Raw genomic sequence first — 23,876 nt, forward strand, 5'->3', positions numbered from 1 at the left:
GAGGCCGGGCCAGGACCCTACATGCCTTTATTACAGACTACCGAGCATAAGTGAAATCCATCATCCGGTCACTAGCTACACATCTACAGCACAGAGATCTGTCGAAAGGAGTATAAGCGGTTATTAAATTATGAGATATGATTAAATCATCGACCAATAGAAAATTTATATAATAAAGCCAGAAAAAAAGGTGTAAAATATAGTTTACAATAATTATTCACATTCCAGGCTGTACATCAATACATACAACACCATGGCCCCGAACATGAATTCAATCCAAATAATTCATATATTAGAATTTAAATAACACAGACTGAACTAGAGGCCAACAAAAGCCAGCAAATAACCTTAGAAGAATAAAAATACAAAAGTGTGTATCATATCATTGCATTATTTGCTTCTGTTCTCGTAAGTTCTTGGGGGACGGGGGATTGTTTTGTGCGAGTTCTTGGTTTTTTTTCCTTTATCTGTACATCACAGTTACAGCTACAAACCAGGTAGAGAATATTACACACAACTGACCGTCAACAACCTGAAGAACAGCTTAGTGTACAACTATCCAGACAGATTATGGTTCCTGGTTCCTATTCTTTTGTCAGATACAGTAATTACAAGTTCTGCCACAATTTAGAACAACTGCCACATCCAGTTAGTACATGGTCGTTGGGAGCTTTGTCAAATCACAGCCGCCTGCATTCCCTGCCATGCCAACAGGCAGACCGAGTCCTTGGGTGCTCATCACTTCTCCAATTATTTGCTGTCTGAAAGTAACTTAAAGAGGAAACAAATTTCTGACTTTATCCACCTTTAACTGAAAGCACGCCAATCTGGAACGGCGAGCTATTAGTTTGTAAACTCACTCATCAACTCACAATTTGCATCATGAAGCTCTGCAGGAGCGCTTCCTTCCACTTTGTTAATGTTTGCATAAAGCATTACAGGCATTCAGCAAAACTTCAGATATAAATATCACACCTATTCACATAACTCCATATAGCAGAAAGGATCAGAATCCACACACCGTATCTTTAGGCAACTACCACCACACAAGCCATCTCCTCAACAGAGTGCTAAAATCAATTTTTTGGGGCCAAAATGGTATCAAGCACATTAAAGCAAGCACCTTGTCCTGAGGAAGCAGATTAGAATCATCACATCTTTGATTCAGCCTACAGAGCTTCTCCTCCTCCCCCCCCCCCCAGGATTAACTATAGCAGATACTTCACAAATAAATCGGACTGGAAAAAATAAGCAGACCACAGTCCTACCTGATACTGATGTGTTCAGCATTAGCACTTAGCAAATGAAATATTAATAACTGACATCAGCCTGTTCACAATGCCTCAACATCACACGCGAAGCAAGTCTTCCATAGTATAAATCCTTCCCAAAACCAGGCATTAAGGCAATGGGAACAAAGCCATGTCTTAGTTTATCACAGCAACACCGAACTTTCTGCGGTTGGGCCGGGAGCTGGATAGAATTATGGAATTCAGGAATCCTTCCCAGAAGCAGTACTTCAGCTTTAAGCTCCACCCAACAGAAAAGAGGCTATGAACACATCCCTGAAGTCCAAATCCCAAGCAAAACAAATTAAAACATTATTAACCAGTAGCTTCATAAATGGTCGTTATTCAAAATGCAAAACTAGTTTTCTGTAGGTTTGTAAGAAGGATTCTGAAGCCTTCAAGTGTCCAGCAACCCATCTCTGTACTCTGAAAGACCTTGGATAAAGAGCAGAGAAATCACCTGGCTTATCTGCAGCTCTGGCCAATCTCCCTCGCACCTTTCATTCTGTGAACTCTCATGAAACACAAGAGCCATCCTTGAGACAAGATTTGAAACTGCCCTGCTTCAGTATACATATCTAAAACAGGAACTGGCCCTTCATTGTATGCAGCACATTCCAGCACATATGCAAGTGAACAAACTGGTAAAGCATACTTCAATCTCCATGGTTGCTTTTATCTTTCAAAACTACAGGTTTCACTTAAAAGCAGAGGCTGAGAAATACTTGATTTGGAACACTGAAGTTCTAAGGGTAGAGACAGACGCCCAGGAGAGGCGCAGTTTCTTAATGACAATGCTGTCCATCAGGGACACAAAAATGCAGACAGCCATCTTATAGACTAATTTTGCAGCTTAGTGATAACAGTATTTCTTTGGCTGAAAGGTTTTGGTAGGCAGGAATGAAGGACACTGATAGAGGATTTTCAAGCTATGAAAAAGATAAGTTTTTAAACAGCGAAATGACTGCATGCCTGATCAGTACAGAACACTTGTTGAAGTATTCCCACATTTCCAGCTAGTCATTTAAAGTGAAAAGGCCAAGGGCAACCCCAATCTAGCTCCTACTGAAGCTATGGATTTTGCTTAATTAGCAGAATAACTTTGCCAGACTTTTTGTATGAGTTTCATCACAAAGAACAGAAGTGACACAATAAAACTCCATCACTGCCAGACTCGCTTGCTTGAAGTCTACATCTGTATGCTTAAACCCAAAGCTTTAGGGCTGTCTCGAGTGGACCCAGGGCATAGCTGGAATTGACAGCTGCAGATTGACTGCACGACTAAATTCACAACAGCATCTTGCTTAAGATAGCTAATAAAGGATTAATCACAGGCACAGATGGAAAGTATACTGTGCTATTCAAATTTCAGCAGCAAGGAGCATGCTTTATGAGGCAAAATTCCTTATGATGCAAATGGAACAGTTCTGTTTTTCTCATCGCAGCCATTTCTGCAGGACACCTTTGTTTCCTCGCTGCCATGCACTGTAAGCCACTGATTTCCTTCTGTCACACACATTTTCATACACGGTGGGCTAACAGAAGACAAGGATATATCTCCTCCAAAGGAAAAGGGCACTGCACTCTCTCCTTGGAAAGGCTGAAGGATGCTGGAAGAACTGAACTGTCACCTAATTCAACCATGTAACATCATTTTTTGGTTGGCTTTTTTCTTTTCTTTCCTCAAAAAGGATGAATAATCTCTCTTAACAGAAATCCTCTCAATTAGGTATTTTCTGAGAGTCTGATAAGCCGCTGCTTTTAGAACATTCCTTTCAGAACACTATAGCACATTTGTCTTTTTTAACACTGCAGTGGAATATTTATTTGATAGAAGGAAACACATCATAGAGACCTCAATATGCACAAAGATGGGATGTGTAGATGGTGAATAAATAGGTGTGATGTTTATACCACTTTCAAAACAAGGAAGGAATGCCTTTGTTCAGCCCTATCATCCCTCTGCAAGGTTCAGGAACGCAGACGCTGGAAATACCATTAGGGAAGTTGTTTTTAGCATATTAAGTCTTTGTAACATTACAGGAAATGTTTGACCACAAAGAAGCCTTTTACTGAAAAGGATAAAAGGAGATTGATATAAAAACCCCATTTTATAGATATGCCTCAAGTACCATATGTTTTTTCCCCGTTGCATCAACATTGTTATTTTTAAACCAGATTACAGTATGGATCTAATTTTTGGAAAACAACTGAGCAAAATAAAAGTTTTTAAAAGGTCTTAAATATTTGGCCAAAGACTGAAAATAGGACTGTTTGTACACTTCATTATGCAATGAAACAAACAAAAAATCAAATCAATTGTACAAAGCTTTCACACTTTCTTCTCTATCCAGGTAAATAGGTTGGCCCCACTAAAATGCACAAAACATGCACACCCTGCAAAGAAAGCTTCTAGCCCTCATCTCCCGGAAAGGAGAAAAACTACTTACTACTTCAATAGTAATGTTGTTTTTTTCCTCCATACTAACTATTTAATTTTTTAGTTAGTATTAGTTAAAAGCATGCTGCTAAGTTTGTCTCTTGATTAAACACACGATTCATATTAAAATTTAAACTGAATGTTTAAAACTTTATATGCTTCAGAAGCCAACATTTCAATTTTAGAAAAAATTTCAGTGCCATGTTCAGCATTTTATTCTCACAACCTCTATCATTGGAGCCCATCTGCCAGATACATACATCTGATTCATTCACATAATTATTTAAGTACCACGTAAATCCTGCAACCAGAACTATATTAGGAATTACACAAGGGTGCAACTGACCTGGCTACAAAATGTCATACACCAGTAAGCTCAGGGACTGTGAGGAAAGGAAAAGGGGGGGAAAAAAAAAAAGTGGTGCTTAGGAGAGGCATATAAAAGCTCCCTGATGAAATACAGATCAATGATAATGTGAAAGTCACAGAAAACTCCAGCCCCATAAACGCAAGGCTGGTACATGATTCAGGGTGTGTGCGTGTGGATTGGTTTTAACTCATCTTAAGTGTAGCTGGTAATGCAATGTCTATCCACTAGTCTGCTGCAGAAATTGAGTTGAAGTGCACAAAAGCAAGATCTTCACTGCAATGATACGCATGTGGAAGCCTCAACAGAAGCACAAAGAGCGAGCAAAGCGACCCTGAATTCCATTCGGTTTTTGCCTTTTTTTTTTTTTTCCTTTTTTCTTTTTTAAAAACATTTCAGACATATGCTTCCCCTTGAGATGGTAATAGATGGGTTGGAAAGATTCCTCTGATCAGCTGCGCATCAAGTTCTAGCAGCAAGAAGAGAAACTGGGAGATTTTGGATGAGCTTTACTATTTAGCAGCATTCTGGTGGTATCTGTGCCGCCACACTTCTTGTATCTTTTTGCACCATTTATGAGCATTCCCACTCGGGTCCATCAGGTAGTACGTCCTGTTTGGCTATAAATGAACAACACTTTAGTGAGCATTCCAAGCACAGTTAAACCAAAAAGCAGTAATTCATTCCGCACCTATCAATGAAATCATTATTCAGAATCAGTCTGCAACCTTCCCAAAAACTTAAATTCAAACACAATTATATCACATTATATAGTGCTGAATAATTGTAGACCTGTCATCTCAGAATTAAGCAAGCAGTCATATCAACTGTCAATATATTGTCAGCCTATTCCTTCCAAACCACTCTAAATAAGCCGTGCCGGTCTTCAAAAGTCCTTGAGAACTTCCTTCAAATACAAAAATCACTTAAATTTTACCTAATCTGGAATTAAACTTATTTTTGTGGGAAGATGCTTCTCAGGTTCCTTTTGTGTGTGGAAGATGGGTTTTTGTTTTATTTTTTAAGCTATGGCTAGTAATTAATGTTAACAAGTAATCTCTGCAGTCAACATCTGTGTTTAAGAATTACTCGTGTATCTCCACAAAATATTTCATCACTAACAAACTGCACTAACGTTACTGGGCATTTATTGTAACTTAGAAAGAAATTCAAGTAACTTACTGTGTGAACAAAAAATGTCTTAAAATTCTTGGCTTCTGGCCGCAACTCCAAAGACCAGGGGATTTCTCCTTTTAGAACTTTGTTGACAGGATCCACGTAGTACAAGTGGGGCCCTTCTGTGAGGAGCAATTGGCGCCGACGTGCAAACAATCCCTAGCAGGAAAAGCAGCAGCACAAAAAAGCATTAATAGAAAAAATAAATTTGTAGATCTCTGAATTTGACAGAACAGATAACATTAAAACAGGTCCATAAGATGTTTGAATTTGCAAGAGTTTTGATTTGTTTCATTTGTGCTTTACCTAGTTGACTTTATTCTTTCTCATGGAGGCTACAGTGCATTAATACTACAAGGTGAAACACAAGTGCTATTTTGAGAAAGCATTTTCATGTTCTGTTAGAACTCCATAAATCTAGCTGTACAGAGTGAAGCAGAGTTTCTTTATCAGAGATCCTGGCACACAACTCCAGCAGGGACTTTCCTGACAAAATCAGAAACAAACAGGGAAGAACTTACCTGAAAGACAGCCTCCATTCCTGGAAAGCTGACACAGGCTACCAATGTTCCTTTGTACCATGTTTAAGTTAACACTTACAGTAGTTCTAATGCCACCTTTATCTCTCTCAGGATATATAGAAACTATCCAGGTCCAGGAAATAACACAGCCAAGAACAATGAGCTTGTATTTTATCTTCTGCATTCACAGGCAGATATGCATTAAGACAATTTTGTAATGGACTGTATCTGACTGGTAGGAGGGGGTAGAATGAAAATTTACTGCAGTCTCAATGTGAAAGCATCAACAGCACATTTACTTTTAGCATTTTGCAAAAACTGAAAGGACACCACAAAATAGAAAATATTACATTTTAAAAAGTACACAAAATGATTTGACAAGGTTAAACAAGTAAACAGGTTCTAAAACAGGTTCCTCATCTTTGTTGTGAACGTGCAAGAATGTGACAACTGATTCCTGTTATGGGGATTACGAAAAAGCTCTTACCTTCCTTTTGTCCACAGGGCCCATTTTTAGGATTAAGTTATTTTCTACAAACTGATGCCTTTAAAAGAATTAAAAAAAACAACCACTTACTCCAGAAGTAGTTTTTTCACAGAAACAGCTTTAATTATCATTGCTACTATTATTACTAAGCAATTTCCCATTTCCCTCTCACAAGTGCTTTCCCTCCAAAAAGTCCCAAACAATTTCACTAGATGAACGTTGGCCTCTTCCTCATTTCACACCAAAAAGCTTTAAACTGGCATTAAAAAGTCATAAATGAGAAAATCTTATCAAGAGAGAAGAGAAATGCTAATGAGTACATTGCCTAGACACGTTTTGGTTAGCTCAACAGGATAGTACCATTACAAAATGTTATGCAAGTGGTAAGAAAGTAGAAATTTCTTCTAGCTGTAGGGCTCTGTAGAGGAAGAACTTTTTTGTATTGGTGTAGTGTTATTTCTATCTATTCTAAACTCACAACTTGAGAAACTAAGCTACTACTTTAAAAATAGAAATTAAGAAAAAAAACTAGTGACTAATACTTTGCTTAAGGATGATGAACACTGATTTGTATTATGATAATTTTTCTTGATTGCTCACTGCAGTGCAACAAATGAGCTACATTCACACTTCTTACCAAGGATTTCCACCAGCTTGTTTTGCCAGAAGTAATCTCTTCTCATCTTCAGAAAACTGTAAGTCCAACTCAAAGGAATTATTGTCAAGATCATGAATATACTGTTCAATGTTGCCTCCTGATGTCTGTGGGGTACTTGTCTCTGGGACAGACAGTGAATGTGAAGAAGCAGAACCAGAAACTTGCATACAACCAAACTGACTGAGGAGATTGTCATACTGAAGAAAGAAAAAAAGTGGGAAAAAAAAAATTAAGAGTTGTGTACTGAAAAATTAGAGCTGCTTTTAAATTGAGCACATTTTGGTTTTTGGGAAAAAAGGCAGCCTACTCTGTACAGAGTAACAGGCACATCTTCGCCACCCCCCCAAAAATCCACAACACCTCAACACCAGAAGAGTATAGTTGGTCAAAAGTAAGCAAAGACTTTTACCCCTCCACCCCCTCCAAACATTCATTCATCAGAAAAAAAAAAGTTGACTATTTCAAATTCTGGCCAGCAACTGTTTGCTTTAATGAAAGCCTAGATAGCATCAGACTTGAATATATAGGTAGATATAGATGAACATACATTTCCATAACAGTCTTCATCATCCTCTGACATGGCAGGTAAGTATGCTGTAAGTTTCGGGGGTGTTTGAAGATGTAAGTTCTCCCACACAATGGATTCAAAGAAAGGGTGAGCCTTAAGAGGTCCATATCCTCCCATTTCTTCACAGCCTAATCTTTTGGTAGCATCTAGAACCTGAATAAATTACAGTGAAGTTAGCAGGCATAAAATAACGACAAGAAAGAGGCAAACATCATTCACATTTGCATAGCAACATATGAAAACTTAAAATTAGTTGGTCTTACTGCCCTAGGCATACACACATATGGAATATAGAGACTGCTTATAGTAAGATGTTTTGTCAGCACATCTTGTTAGCACAATTTTGCATCAAATCAGCTCACATAGCTAGCTAAATGATCACGTATTTAGGCCCACAGAACTTTTTTTTTTTTTTAAAGCTCTGTTTCTTCATAGAGATGGAATAAAACCAAGCAAACACACTGAGTATGTCTGATGAAGCATGGTTCATTAAAGTACAGGACACCACATTCTAATATATAACACATCTAAATATATAACATCATATTCTGGTGATGCAGAATAGCTCGAGAAGCCTGTAGCTGGTGCCAAACACCAACCTCTCAAGCATCCAAAACCAGCACAGTTCTCAGGATGTTGATGCATCCTGGAACTTACCAGTGAGGCAATGGCTTGGTCAAAAAAACTAGCTTGGACACAGGAACACACAGTAGTTGCCCTCACCATCAGTTACAAACAGCATAGCATTTTCTCCCTAATACTTTACACAGTCTAATTTCAAGAGGCTTCCATCACACAAAATGTTCTCTGCATATTCAGTGCAGTGTCACTGCAGTATCTCACTGATGAGACAACCATTTTTTCTTCCTCTGTCAAATATTCATGTGCAGAGTAAATCTTTGGTTGATTCTAAGACATTCATTAGCTGCTCTAAAATGCAGGGTAAATTGATGCACTTTTTTAGGAATATATATATTTCTACCAGCTTGTGTAGCTTGTGGTAGCCATGGTGATGAGGAGATGGTTGGACTAGATGATCTTATAGGTCGTTTCCAACCTTGTAATTCTATGATTCTACCATGTATAGAATGCTGCTTTCAATTAAATGATACATTATGCAACTCACCAATTAACTTGGGTACTATACAAACAAGTGTTTGAATCTTAAGTTGTGTTATGCATAGTTTGTAGAACCATTTGTTTCCACTTGACGGAGAGACATTGCCTTGCCCATACTTTGTAATTCAGACACAAAATACAAGTAATGGAGACATTAACATCAAAACATTCTCACACACATCTAATAATGCCCAGTTGTTCTTACTGGACAGCTTGCAACAGAATACATAGAACCATTAGGAAAACAGAACTGCATACTAAGCTGAATGATTCTAATGTAATCAAATCATTTAACAGCAACAAATATTTACCAATAGCTTTTCTACAAGGTCTTTTGCCTTGGGAAAAAATTTTTCTGGAAAGTCATATTCCAATTTTATTATCTTCTGGAATATCAGATACTCATTTCTGCAAAAGAAGAAAATATTTAGCTAGTTATTGGTTCTCCATGATTATTCTACCTTAACAATGCATGATCTGAACAAATATTAAATGTGAGGGAAGTGTTAGAAGTTCCTATAAATCCCTCTCCTTAAGTACCTTAGAATCAGTACTACAAGTATCTATGCTTCTGTAAGCATGAGATACTTGAAAAACAACAGAAATGTCATATGGCTCAATATGGGGGAGGTGCAGGATAGCTTCCTCACGGAGGCATAGTTAACTTACAGTATAAACTACATTTGAAATCCTAGGATAAATTAAAGAATCTCTAAGGAACTAATCAATTTACCATCTTCATGATCTCAAAAAGGAAATAATCTACATTACACCAGTTAAAGCAGACATGATATCAACACTAGAAGTGCACCATGGAAAGTGGCACTTCAGAGTTGGTGATAAAGTTAAATATATTGACTTGATGTTGGCATTATGATTTACATAAGGAAGTAGTTTAGGTCTCTTACCCAGCTCTGAATGGAGGCAATCCAGCTACAAGCTGATATATTATACAACCCAGAGCCCAGAGGTCAGAGCTTTGAAAGAAAGGAGAAACAAACATATAGCATGTTTTTTCTGCAAGTCTGTAAACCATGATTAAAAATCCTTAAGCTACTGCTACTTAAAAAGATAGTATGAACATGTCCAACAAGCCTCTTTAGCACGATTCCCACACTACTTTCACTTAACTTCTTGACAGGAGTAACCATCTCACAACTGACTACGAGCACAGGCACAAGACAGCTGCATCCTCAAGTGACATAATTAACAGGTATATAGAACAAAAAGGACGATTTAACCTCTACTGCAATTCCAAGACACATCCAACTTAATGCAGTACATGCTCCTCCAGATTAGAAATTCTTTCCTCTAAGTATTTCATGGGAAAAAAAAAAAAAAAACACCACCAAAATGTTTTTAACCAGAAGCTTTCTTTCAGACAAACAAAATGCAGACAATATGGCGCATGGGAGAAGAAAAGTCTTAAGTTTCAATATGCCTGAAAGCATATTTTAAAACTTATTTTACCTCAAAGGTAAACTATATAGAGAATTGATAAGACCTATAAATCCTCATGGAAGACTAAAAGAATACTAACAAAGGCTCAGAACTACTGAAAACCTTAAATACAGCTTCACAAAATACTGGAAGTTAATTCAAATATAAGTACAAGACACCTAAATAGCCTTTCCCTCAGCTGACATAACATGACATTCTGTATCTTTCACAGGAATCACCATGCTAGAGCCATCTTATATGAGAAAAGAATGAAAGAATGACTTTGCATAACAAAGATATTGACGGAGAAAAGAAATTCAACTTCTCATTTCTCACTCCCTTCTCCTGACAACATCAAAGCCTGTAGGACTCAGAGATAAGATAAAATGAAAAGGCCAGCACTCAGATGAAAAGTAATACTTTCTAAAAAATAAAAAAATATTTCAAACTCTTATTCAACCATCTTCCTTCTTTGAAATACTAAGCTACACTTCCCATCCATCTCCCACTGGGTGGCATACTGACAGAGTAAGCAAGGTTCTAAAATACAGTACAGTCCTCACCTTTTACAAGCAGATTTTTCTGTCAGCAGTTCTGGAGAAACATACTGTGCTGTCCCTACAAATGAATTTGCCCGTGCTATAAAGAAAATTGAAATAGTTAAACAGAAGCATACTTGTGGAAAAACCAAATCCCTCCCACTCCATCCATAAAAAATTCAAAGGTAAACTAATGAAAACTATGCAATGCTTCAAGAAAAAAAAAAATACAAGGAAATTTCCTCTCACTACCCAAGCAGAAAACCTGGAGGAAGACAATTCACTTTATCTCAGTGATATCTTCTTGGTTCAAGAAGCTAGACATTTATGGTACAAATTCTGCCATCACAAGCTTACTAAATCAGAGTACAAAAGTCACATTTACCCAATTTGGTGAATGAGAAACAGTTCTGCCTAAGGCTTTTTATTAGGCATAGTTTACAGTATCATTGATTCATAGCTTAATATTAGCAATTAGTGACACAGGAACTCCACAATCAAGTTTGAGTAACTTTGAAGGCCACTAGGGCTTCAGTATGCAGAAAGTAACAGCTCACTGTTTCAGCTGAGTCAAATTATTTGTTTCAATATATTTCAGTGATTTGTTTCCTAGATAAGAGTTAAGCACATCAAGTTACATCTCAAAGTTACATTTTGATAAATACAATATACCCACATTTAGAAAGGAACGCTTCCTGCATTTATGTAGCTAGAAGCTGGACTTGATCTTTGCAGGTCTCTTCCAACTGAACTGCTCTCTATTTTGTGATACGTGGCAAAGTAAATAAAACATACCTTGTCTGCTATCTGCAGATAATACTTTTGCTGTTCCAAAGTCTGTTATTTGAATGTGCATATCTTCATTTAGTAAGATGTTCTCTGGCTTTAGGTCCCTGGAAAACACCAATTTTCATACTCAAAACAGAACAGAAATTAACATTGCAAAATAGTCTGGAGTCTCGCATGCACATCATCACAAATGATGCAGATATTCTGTAAACATTGACTATTCCTTGACTTGCAGCTGACAACATGCAGAGTACTGCTAACAGATTTTGCAAAGTCCATTCGTCACCATTTTTCCTACAATATTTGGTAATGAATAGTTGAGCACAAAACTAAGCTACTGTGTACTTCACCTCTTCAGCAAAATGAATTCCCAAGCCATAAGCGAGGTCATATCTGACAGACTGATATGGCAGTGAGATCAAGGCCTGCTTACTCACAGATAGGCAAAAAGTACAAAACTTCATTTAGCCAAACTGCAGCACATCCAGCCCCTACAGATTCTATTCCCAACTTCTTCACTGAAAAGCTTTAGGAAAATACTTTCTAAATAAAAATAAGTACTAATGCTATTAGAATTATGATCAGCCAGCTTTTTGCCAAACACCACCACCTACTGTTCTACAAACAACTGATGGGTACCTACAGACACTAAAGCTCTGTTTTCCAAAACAAATTCTGTGACTCAAATACTCACACTTGCTTGAATATTGTACCAAACAGCTCTTATTTGCTTAATAAATTCACAGCAAAACATGCTTATCCAGAAATATAATTGCATCAGAACTGCAAACACTCTATTAAACACTTTCCTAAATTTCACTGTTTATCTACTTCTTGATAAACTTTGTGGAAATTGTTCACTCAATGGAAGCAGACACACTAATATTTACTTTTCTTGCAGATGTGTTACCCACTAACCTACACACAGCAGAATTTTAATTTGTTTTGGTACACAGACACAGGAAAAAAACTAAATTAACCAAAAAAGTCATCTGATTCTGGAGCTCAAGGCACGCAAGCTTTTGGGAACATTAGTTCTAGACCATAAAGTTCTCGTTTTCAAGCTAGAAAAGTTGATGTAGTAACAGATTTACTCTCCTCCTACCATTTACTTTGTGTAATTCTATTCATTATATAAACAACAGCACTAAGACTAGCAAAATGCTATTATATTCTTAATAGCTTTCCAAAAAATCTCCATTCAGTTAGACATCATGAATGTTTCTCGTGCATTAATTTTTGTATTACCTGTGAATAATTCCTTTCCCATGCAAATACTCCAGGGCTGATACAATTTCAGCAGTATAAAACCTGGTACAGGTCTCATCAAATGAGCCAATTTTGCGTATATACTTTAGTAGCTCACCATTTTTAGCATAGCTAAGCCCAAAATCTGAATGTTAAGTTAAGGTCTAGTATTAAGATATGATAAAACAACTCCCTCCATCCCCCCACACTCTTTATTCAAAATAATTATTGAAAATATATAACAGGAAAGTGTAAGTGGTTAATTTGAAGCTTTATATAGTAGTAACTCAAAACAATCTGTAACTGTATGTACTAAAAATCTAGGATAAAGGTTCCAGTTTCTTAACACACCAAAGACCACACAGGAGGTTAACTCAGTAATTTTTCCAGATAGTCACCCAAATAATTAAATAACTATATAGAATTGCCTACAGAGAGAACCCCCCACTCATCATTCTACTTACTTGATTTATATCAAAAGCATGACTGAAACAAGTTGTATGGCAACCATCTAAGGTATTTTAAATACCTCAAGTTTATCTCATAATTCCTGTTGAACAATGTTTCAAAGGAAACAAAACCAAGCATTTTCATAACAAATTGTGTAGAAGTTTTAGAACTCAAAGGATACACAGCTTTTCATCATCCTGAAAGGTGAAGTAGAGCTTCACAAAAAAAGGATGATCCAGACGGGACATCACATCTCTCTCTCGTGTCACGTATGGCACCTTGTTTTCTTTTATGATATGACGCTTTTCTAGAATTTTAACTGAAAAAAACAGAGTGAAAACACAGGAGATACAACCCAATCAAGTTCATTAAGTAATTTGTGGTTTGGTTGGAGGGGGGAAGGGGGTAATTGTTAGTTAGATTCATCACTAAAATGCTAATTGTTTTTTTGAATTGATACTTTGTAATCAGACAGCATTCATACAGTACTCTAAAAAGTTACCATTAAGGAATTGATACTTACTGGCATATTCTCTAGAACTTGTCAATTCCCGAGCCAACACAACCTGTTGCCATAGAAGATAAAATATACAATGAATATAGCATAACCATTCACTGAAGGCATACAGTAAACATTGCTTCTCATCTGCCAGTCTGTATTTAGACTACTGCTAGTCCAAAATAAACTGTCATAAATACAATCAACAAAAGATGTAAGCATGTGCTCATCTCATGATGTCTTAACTCAAGAAATCAGTTATTACAGAGTACTAAAAAATATGGCAACATACTCCTAATATCAAATTTTATGCACCTAGCAAAAGATACCTTGTAAATAGGGCCCTTCTTTAGGTCAATTATTCCAAAGTGAAAGGAGAGAGCAATGTTGAGAGAACACATTGCTCACTATCTCCTTTCCTCCAGACTACACAGACCTAACTCCCTCAGCTGCTCCTCCCAAGTCTCTAGCCCCTTCACCAGCTTTGTTTCTTTTCTCTGCACATGTCAAGCAAGACCATATCCTTCTTGTAGTGAGGGGCCAATAACAGAACACAATATTTGGGGTGTGATCCCACCAAAGGTGTATACAAGGGGATCATCACATTCACAGTTCTGCAGACTGCACTATTTCTGGTGCAGGCCAGGATGCTACTGGCCTTCTTGACAACCTACGCACTGTTGGCTCATGCTCAACCAGCTTTCCATCAGTACTGCCATGTCCTTTTCTGCTGGATAACTTTCCATCCACTCTTTCCCAGGCCTACACACTGCATGGGATGCAGAACCCAGCACCTACAACCACTGGATGTCATGTGAGTGGACCTGGCTCACCAACAGGCCATCTCAATTCCTCTGCACAGCCTCCCCATCCTGAAGATGATCAATGGTCCTGTCTAACTTGGTATTGTCTGCAAACTTATGCACACAGTTGAAGATACCTCTTGGCTAAGAATTCTCAAAGCTGAAGTTATACAGACTCCAAAGAGTAATTTCTCTTCCAGCCCTGTACTGTATCTTTTTTTAAACCATAACATTTCAGATGTATTGCCCACCTCCATACCAAGCAGCTTTGTACACTGGATTTAGTACTTTCCTCCTAGCATGAATTCATGGATATCTTTAGGTCCCTCCCTCACTGAACAAATCTGAGCAAACATCACATCCTCACTTTCTCTCAACTAATTTTCCATAAAAACAGAATAACAAGGAAGAAATCCCACAGTGGTGCATATTAAAGTCATGTTCGTGTTATCAGGGGCCTTATCCACTCTATAAGTAGTAATATTAACAATGAATGTAAATTCCATAAAATGGAATTAGACCAAATAGCTAAAATAAACAAAAACACTTTCAGCAACTATTCAGAAAATTCACAGATCATAAAATCATATAAGTGGAAAACTCAGACAACAGCAAGGGAAAAAAAGATATAGTTAAAACTTTCAAACTGGAGGAAAGTAAGATGAAGAAAGCCCCCAGAGGTTACCAAAAAGCAGCTACTGCCAACTTAATTGTCAGACTTAATGACCATGCCCAACTTCAAGCTTGACAAATGCTTGAGACAAATGCCAGAGATCAAGTCCACATTTAAGAACTGGTTTCAGCTGCACACTTCCACCAGCCCTACCTAAGGCACCAATGTTTACGGTAAGCAAAATTCTGCCTGTAAAATTAAAACCAATAACACTACATACAGAGTCAGAGCCTGGATTAAGCCATGCAACTTTCTCTGTTCTACTGGGAACATGGTGCTAAGATGCAGGGAACAAAACACTGATAAAAATGTCTCACTAAAGCTGACTGAACAAGCATGTTCCAGCATGTCCAAGAGGGAATAACTCTGATATATTCTTTAGGGAAACCTGTAGATTCCAAACTATGCAGTAAAGTGCAAATTACCCTTGATGACTACCAGAGGCCTTCTTCCTAAATACCAGCACACTGTATAAGAAAAACAAAAAACGAAAACACTCCCATGCAACCACCCCAAAGAGACACAAAACAAAAGGTATACACAAATGGCCGATATGAAAAAGATAAAGAATATTACTCACTGGCTTTAAATGGGGCAACTACAAAACCATCAAATGAAGTATTAATTGCTTTATGAGTTCTTTAAGACAATTACTTAAGCAATTCATTCTTGTGCAATGCCATGGATCCCAAAAGTAGGTTAAAGTCAATCTATTTAAGCCTGCTGAATACGAGGATAATAACTATGGCTCCTGAAGTCCTTAAGGGCCGTGACACTAAAGGCTGAGTAAAAATACCAAAGAAATATTGCTCTTACATTCTTTCCTAAGCATCTGGCCTTGGCTTTCGTCACAAACAGGATGTCGGGTAGAAGTTCTCCCCATGAAAGGCTCTTAGCCCAATTTCAAATTCTTGGTCATACCACTTTAACATAAGATGTTAAGCTGTCTAAAGCTCACATTAGAAAGCATTGCCTCCCAAAAATCTAAGCATCAAGTCATCAGAATACACAACTTCTGATCAACTGAAAAAAAGACTTCGAAAAAAATCAGTGCTCCTATAACTTGAAGAGTAAATGAGCAGGATATCTCTAGACTTACAAATTATTAATCACCTGGGCACAGAATGTTGAAGTTTATCTAAGATACCTGGCAGACTAACACAAAACACCTGTTATAAAAAGTAAAATTACCGTTGAAAAAGATCCTTCACCCAGAATTTTCCCAAACTTAAAGTCATCAGGTCGTTTCTTTCGAGGCTGTGGAGGCTGCTGTCCTGTATGTTGTGGCAAGGAGTTTGAACTAGATCTTGATTCAGCTGCGGTGCCCTCCATGTTAGATCCCTGCCTGCTGCCACAGGTGGAAATGACAGATGGAGTGCTGGAATCTGCTTGGTTCCTCACCATTGATGGGGATGGACAGGAACATAACACCACACTAGACTGGATTGGAACAGCATCATACTGAAAAGAGAAATGAAACTATTAACCCACACCTTCAAATTATTATCTCATGCATCTGCACTCTGCGCTCCTTCCTGTTTGAAAGGACTATCATGAAGATGAATGTAAGTATTCATATATTTAACAAAATAAAAGCTGCCATTTCCAAAATAGACACTGTTTAGGTCACACTACAAACGTACACTTAGCCGTAAGTCTCAAAGTTTTAATTCAAGAAGGCAGATATGTGAGACTCAAAAAAACCCCTCCACAAAGTGTCAAATTCTCAGGTACATTTCCCTAAGAACAACATCATTTTTAAAGTTTATGATTGGTGACGGAGCCACCAGTTCATCTTAAGAAGTGGTAGTTTCCCTAAAACTTATAAAAGTAGTTAAGAGTTAATTAACACTTATATTCACCAGTAACATTCATTTATAGATAAATGCTACAATGAATCATAAATGAAAAAGTAAACCATGAGAACTTTAATAGGCAAAGGATGCATTTTACATGTATCACAGAGGTTTTTAATTGGAATCTCACTTTTTCTACAAGTATTATCTTTCATTAAGTGAGGGGAGGGTCAGGAGGGACAGGGAGAACATAAGATGCATGCAAAAGGCAGATTAGATGGAGGATTCTAATTATCAGAAGCACTTTTTCATTAAAAATACCCAACAACCTCTGTTCTGACCCTTTAAAACAAAGGAGATTACAGTATTTTATCTCATACAGACTCCCCCATCCTAAGACATACAAACAGATGCAGCCCTGAAAACAGCAAATATGAAAACAGACATTCCAAATACCAATCCTTGTAACATACAAAGGAAATCATTATTTGGTACACTTTCATCAGCTTTTTGCAGTAAGACCAAGCAAACTAGTCAAGCTGGTTTCCCTTCCCATTGCTAACACACCTCCATTTGTCTGTCAAACATTTGCTTCAAGTGTTTTATATGAAATTGGCCAGAAACACAGATAACGAGAGTTCTGCTCAAGCTCCTCTGGCAAAAAATACTGAAATACAAAGCAGAGGGAATATTTAAGAATATTAATGCTGCAGCTCAACATGGATTCTCACTCTCAGCATTCAAACATACCGCCAGTACAACGAAACAGTGACTTGATGAAGATCTCCTAACCTCAGAACAGCTGTACTGTACCAATCTGACCTAATCCGGGACCTTTCTCATCTTGCCAAAACAAGAACAACGTCTCATAAATTTCAATTTGAGTCAGTTAGTTCTAACAGAACCCACTTGAGAAGGGGACTGGACTTGCATCCAATCACTGCTTTAGGCTGAAGGCACCTGCTCCAAAATTAACTATTATTTACTGTTCTATGCAGAAGTACATTTAATTTATTCATTTAGTGGCATTCCATACATACATGAACATATTAGGCATCTAAAGTCAGACTAAGGTAACAAAGTCAAACATAGAGAACTACAATTCTGTTTTGCTCATGCTCAATAACTTACCTAAATATAAACTACTGTCATTTGAAAGGTAACTATTATTGAACAACTACCATAAACACTAACTTCCAAGAAGCATTTTCTTTCCAAAATGCACACAACCTACTTGAACCACGGTCTCTGCTCCTTCTTTGGGATATTTCTAAGGACTGGGATATTTCTAACTAAGATGACAGGGCAAATCAGGATCAGGCAGCAGTTTCTTAGAACTTGTTTGAGCTTTATGACCTAACAGTCTGGTAAGAAGCCTGTTGGTATGCTCCATAAAGCTTCTGTGAGGACACAAGGATGTTAAATTTGCATGAAGACTTGGAGACTGATGGGAGCAGCCTTACTGCTGTGAAAAGTTCACCAACTCCATCAGAGAACAGTGTATGACCTTCCTCAGAATTAATTACACAGCATTCTCATATTTGAAGAACAGGAAATATATTGATGTTTTATTATGCAAACAACACAAACACATTAAAGTACAGGTGTTGTAGTACACTATTTCTTTTATGCCTTCTATATTGATATTTTAGCTGCACTTTCCCCATATTATCCAAGAATCAATTGTCACAAGTTATTTCTCTAACTTCCTTACAGCCCAATTGAATCACATTTCCTTCTGCTCTAAGGACACCCTGCATAAAGATTCACAGCAGCTGGAATTAAAACTAGACTGCACTCTTCTTTATAAAAACTGCAGCAATTGCCGAGCACAAAGATGACTGCTCAACAACTGACACAATGCAGATACAATAAATGGCTCTTTAATTGAAATACAGTAAAAAAAAACACATGTATATAACAGATTCTAGTATTAGGATTTAAATGAACTGACTCTGGTCAGCTCAGGTTATCCTAAAGCAACAAACAGTACAGAGGTAAAGAAGCAGCACTGGGAGATCTACAGCTGCCAACATCATTCTGAAGGAGGAAGAAAAACCCACAAACAACAAAAAGCACTGAAGAACATGGAGAAAACTGAGAGGAAAAAATAGGTATTGGATACAGTTTATTTACTTGCAAGATTATCTGAAAACAAGTTACAATGAATGTCATGTATAGAAAAGTCCTGAGTGAAGAAGACAGGAATATTGGATGTTTTAGGAAGAGAAGGTTATTTCCAGCCAGAGCATAGCATCAGTTAGCTGTTTGACTTTCTCTAAGGAAAGTCAAGATTAACCTTGGAATTTCAGATTGTTAAATCTTTACTAACTGACTAGTAACACAGTTTTATTCATTTGAAACAAGTGTATTTACTGTTCTTTTCCACTCCAGCCATACACTGTAGAACTACTAGAGAAGAAAACTTGAATCAGTGCAGGAAGCCCATCAGCTATCACTGTGTTTTCACTTTTGTACTTTCACTCCTCCCCCATTCTCCTCCCTATGAAAACCCAGCTACACACAAAGCTCCCAGCCAACTAAAAAGACTTCAACATTTTGGAATTCCTTTTGCAACTCAGCATTTTGACAACAGCATTTGCACTGCAACTTACAATACATCTACATACAAAGTAAGCATGAAATAGCCTGCTGCTCTAAAGCAGGTACAGCCATGACAACAATCTCACCTAGCTTTTTCCCACTGCAAGTTCTGCAGCACCACTTTGCTGATACAGTTGCATCAACACCAACAGCAGTACAGACTGGGCCTTCTGGAGCTACCAGTACTTGACACTCCTGTCCTAAGTGACATGATGCCAATACCAAAGACAGGCAATATCTTTGTTATCATTGAAACACCACTCGTGAAATTAAATAAATCTTGCTCCTCTTACAGAGAAAGACCATGAATAAGATCTTAACCTATAACTTTTCTGATACATAAAACTGCCGACTGTTCTCAATCTGTAGCTGCACTAATTCACATGGCAGCAATAATCACAGAACAGCTTGGGTTGAAAGGACTGCAAAGATTCAGCTTCTCCTACCATAAATAAGGTTGGAACACACGAGGATAAGGCTGCCTGAAGTCCCATTCAACCTGGTCTCAAACACCTTCATGGATCACAAAAGTTTTTTTATCTACTTACCTAAAGAACTTTTTTTTTTTTTTTGAAACAGATCTTGCTACCAGAAAGTATTACACAATGAAATGAGCTCCTCACCTCAAGTGGTACATTTGTTTCAATTATAAACAATGCTGGTGAGACTAAGACTCATAGGTACAACCTTCCTATGAATGTTCATCATAAATCATATCAGTCTGCTAAATGCAGATACTTGACTTACATATATATATATATATATGTATATATTTGTTATATATATATATATATATATATAACACGTGAAATACAAAGTACTGTTCAGGAGAAGAAGTACAGGGTATATCCTAAGCAGAAGCTAGTTAATTATGGGCATTGATTCTCAAAGCCCAAAAGTTTAAAGAGAAAGAATAGCCATATAGAAATAAAGACTGGGAGGAAAAGGGGGGATGAGGAGTTGGGTGGGAACAAACAAGACATTCAGCAAAAAGGTACATCAATTACAGCAATCCACAGCTTTTGGTAAATCAGAAAACAGTTAAGATATTGCTTTTGTCTCCACTAAAAACATCACTACAAGTCAAAATACGATATAACTAATAAATAACAAGGAGAGACAGACAAAAAAGTCTAATATCTGAATATAAAGAACTCGGAAACCAACTAGGAGAAGCAAAGTCTTCTTGCCACTAATATTACATAAACATTAAGGACAAACCAAAACCAACCACTGTCAGGAGAAAAAAAATAAGAGACTGAATACCTGGAGCAATACTAATTACCGGACTAGACTGAACTCCTGTAATTTCTGTTTAATAAAGAGACCAACTGTCTTAGCCTTGTGGCTTCAGAGAGCACAGGACTACAAAAATTAGGATCACCTGCAACTCAACAGAAGTCATACTGCATGTAATTATTGAGCAGCCAGTGTCACAAGTATTAAGTCCAACCATGCTAAGTTCAGAGACTTCTGGACAGAGAAGCCAGTACAAACACATATGCTCTACATCAGGAAAGTCTGCCTCATAAATTACCTGATTCAGAAAGCAACACAGCAGCAATCTAGGATGGCTATGAATTACATCTTTTCACTTGCAAATGGAGCCCGAGAGGCTTTTAAAACCTATATTACGTAGTGTAAGATTTCCTCCACAAGTGTCATGGCACCTCTTCGATTCACAGCCCTTACATCTCTACCAAACATAGCTCCTTAACACAAAGATCTATGAATCCAAGATTCAAAGTCCAAATTAAAACAGTCATCTTCAAATAAAAACAGGGAGCCCATCTATTTATCCCTTAATTGCACAGATAAAGTTTTTATTTCACATTGAAAGTGATCGCTTTCATCAGACAGATGGAGTTTTACAGATAAGACCACTTATTTATCAATGCTGTGATTCTGCTAAATACAGAGTATGCTACACAGGTTTGGCTCGAAATGCCTATAAATTATTTTGATGTTGTCATACAAGAATATAATTCTTAAATTGAAGCTTATTTCATATTGCTTAGAAATTAACCATTAAAAATCCAGATTATTCTAAGGGTTTATTTGTAAAATACAAAGCGAAAAAACATGAACAGCTAGGCAGTTATATTTCTTTTCATGGCACATTGATATTTCAAAGGGTTGACAAGATGTAGCAACTGAATGCAACACAGATCTTGTATCTGAAAAACAGAGCAAGAAAGGGCAATTAACAGGCATTATACACTACTTTCCACTGGCACTTCCCCCCTCGTCCCAAAAAGAAAATATTTACCTTCTCCAGGTTTTCCAATACCTATTTGTGACAGCCTCCACTGCAAAGGCTAGTGTGCAACACACCCCAGAGGGTCCAGCATATTCCATCAGATCAGATACTTGGGTGGCTCTGAAGGTATATCCTCAAATTGTTCCTCAGAATTCCTAAAATGAGAATTCAGGCAAAAACATGGTAGCTCAGCAACAAGAAAAACGACTTAAGATACAAAGAAACACTGAATCAGAGTAACAAGTCTTACCTTTTAGTGCAGACGATACAGAACAGGTAGCACTGTTTATTATACTCCAATTCCTTCCAGGAACAGCTTGCAGAGGGCATAGTGATTATCACGTGGTCCATATCAATAAGTTAAATCTTCAACATCAGCGTTCCTTTTGTATCCTCTCTATGCTGCTACACCAGAGCGACTGCCAGGAACGAAGGCAACCCAGAACAATAACAGACTGTGTGCTCTCAAACTACAGTGAACATCAATTTTTCTATCAAAACACCGTATCGCAGAATGCTTTGGGTTTGAAGGGACCTTTAAGATCATTAAGTTCCAAGCCCCTGCTCTAGGCAGGGACACCTCCCTCTACACCAGGTTGCTCACAGCCCCACACAGCCCAGTCCTGAGCATTTCCGTGGAGGGGGCACCCACAACCTTGCTGGGTAACCCGATCCAGTATCTCACCACCCTCACAGTAAACAATTTCTTCCTGATATCTAGTCTAAATCTACCCTCTTCCAGCTTAAAATCCTTCTTCTTTTGCTACATGCCCTTATAAAAGCTCCTCATCTTGTAGGCCACGAAAAGCTCCTGCTGCAGCCTTCTCCAGGCTGAAAAATCCCAGCTCTCTCAGCATCTCCTCATAGGAGAGGTGCTCCAGCCCTCTGATCATCATCGTGGCCACTCCAACAGTTCAACCACCTTCTTGTGTTGGGGGCTCCAGAACTGGACACTACTGCTGCAGAGTAAGGGAGGAAAATCACCACCTTCGACCTGATGGTCACACTTCTCATAATGCAACCCAAGATACGGTTGGCCTTCTGGGCTGTAAGCACACATCACTGGCTCACATCCTCCTCCTCAGGGCTGCTTTTAAGTCATTTTTTGCCCAACCTGTATCTGTGCTTGGAATTGCTCTTGCACTTGGTCTTGTTGAACTTCATAACACTGGCACGAGCTCATCTCTCAGGCCTGTGCAGGCCCCTCTGAATAGCATCCCTTCCCTCCAGCATGTCAACTGCACCACTCAGCTCAATGCCATCTGCAAACTTGCTGAGGATGCACTCAATCCCACTGTTCACATTGCCTACAAAGACATTAAATAACACCAGTCCCAGCGCCAATCCTTGAGGAATGCCACTCATCATCGGTCCCGCTCAGACACTGAGCCATTGACTGCAACTCTGAGCGAGGCCATCCAGCCAATTCCTTATCCAGTGATCAGCCATTCCAACAAATCCATTTTTCTCCCATATGGTGACCAGGTTGTCATGCAGGGCAGTGTCAAACACTTTGCACAAGTCCAGGTGTTCTTCCTTCATCTATTGACGCTGTACCTCAATCATTAAAGGCCTCTAAGTTTGTCAAGCATGACTTGCCCTTGGTGAAGCCATACTGATATCCTAAAGCCTATTTAGTCTCCAAACTTCTGTCAAGATGGACCAGTGGACCAATCAGACTTTCTGACAAGTGACCAACAGTGTACCCTATTAATCTACTTTTAAAAACTGTGTAGATAGGAGAAACAATAACTGAACAATTTATGAAATTGTATTACAATAGCTTTCACTTATACATGCTTAGATGTTTGTCAATCAATTTAAATAATTTTAAAACATTTATTTCAAGGAATTAAAATACTTGCCTAAAGAAAAGCAGAACTTCTATTCATATGCCTTAAAAAATAACTAGGCACTGTCAGATTAAATCTCATGACAGAAAAATCAAACACAAAATGGGTCTCAGAGAACTCAGATCAAGCCAAGATATGGCAATAGTTCTGAGTATTCTACACAACCAGTAAATTGCTCATCCACAGAAATACGACACTTGTGGCCATATTATAAAAGTAAAACATCACAGAAATTTGGGGACATATGAAAACATGCAAGCTGAACACTCAGCTTGATAAAAGATTACTTATCTCCCC

General features: G+C 37.9%; 1 protein-coding gene across 5 annotated transcripts in view; it reads right to left on the reverse strand.

Annotated features, from left to right (window-relative positions):
- Positions 1-10: 10 nt before the first annotated feature.
- The window catches only part of PDPK1 (3-phosphoinositide dependent protein kinase 1), a 30,398-nt gene continuing 6,532 nt past the window's right edge, over positions 11-23,876 (reverse strand). For 3 of the 5 annotated variants that reach the window (XM_048962218.1, XM_048962219.1, XM_048962217.1), the window contains 13 exons: positions 16,258-16,527; positions 13,615-13,657; positions 13,273-13,410; positions 12,642-12,786; positions 11,400-11,497; positions 10,629-10,704; positions 9,534-9,602; positions 8,937-9,033; positions 7,486-7,659; positions 6,918-7,135; positions 6,281-6,338; positions 5,279-5,431; positions 11-4,716 (listed from right to left, as the gene is read on the reverse strand). In XM_048962218.1, the coding sequence (XP_048818175.1) occupies positions 4,609-4,716; positions 5,279-5,431; positions 6,281-6,338; positions 6,918-7,135; positions 7,486-7,659; positions 8,937-9,033; positions 9,534-9,602; positions 10,629-10,704; positions 11,400-11,497; positions 12,642-12,786; positions 13,273-13,410; positions 13,615-13,657; positions 16,258-16,527 (1,647 nt within the window). In that variant the 3' untranslated portion in view covers positions 11-4,608. Of the gene's footprint in view, positions 4,717-5,278; positions 5,432-6,280; positions 6,339-6,917; positions 7,136-7,485; positions 7,660-8,936; positions 9,034-9,533; positions 9,603-10,628; positions 10,705-11,399; positions 11,498-12,641; positions 12,787-13,272; positions 13,411-13,614; positions 13,658-16,257; positions 16,528-21,735; positions 21,882-21,976; positions 23,602-23,876 lie in introns of those variants that run through there. The other 2 variants (XM_048962220.1, XM_048962221.1) reach the window with 2 other exon arrangements.

Source organism: Lagopus muta, chromosome 15 (assembly GCF_023343835.1).
Source record: "Lagopus muta isolate bLagMut1 chromosome 15, bLagMut1 primary, whole genome shotgun sequence".
Taxonomy (NCBI): Eukaryota; Metazoa; Chordata; class Aves; order Galliformes; family Phasianidae; genus Lagopus; species Lagopus muta.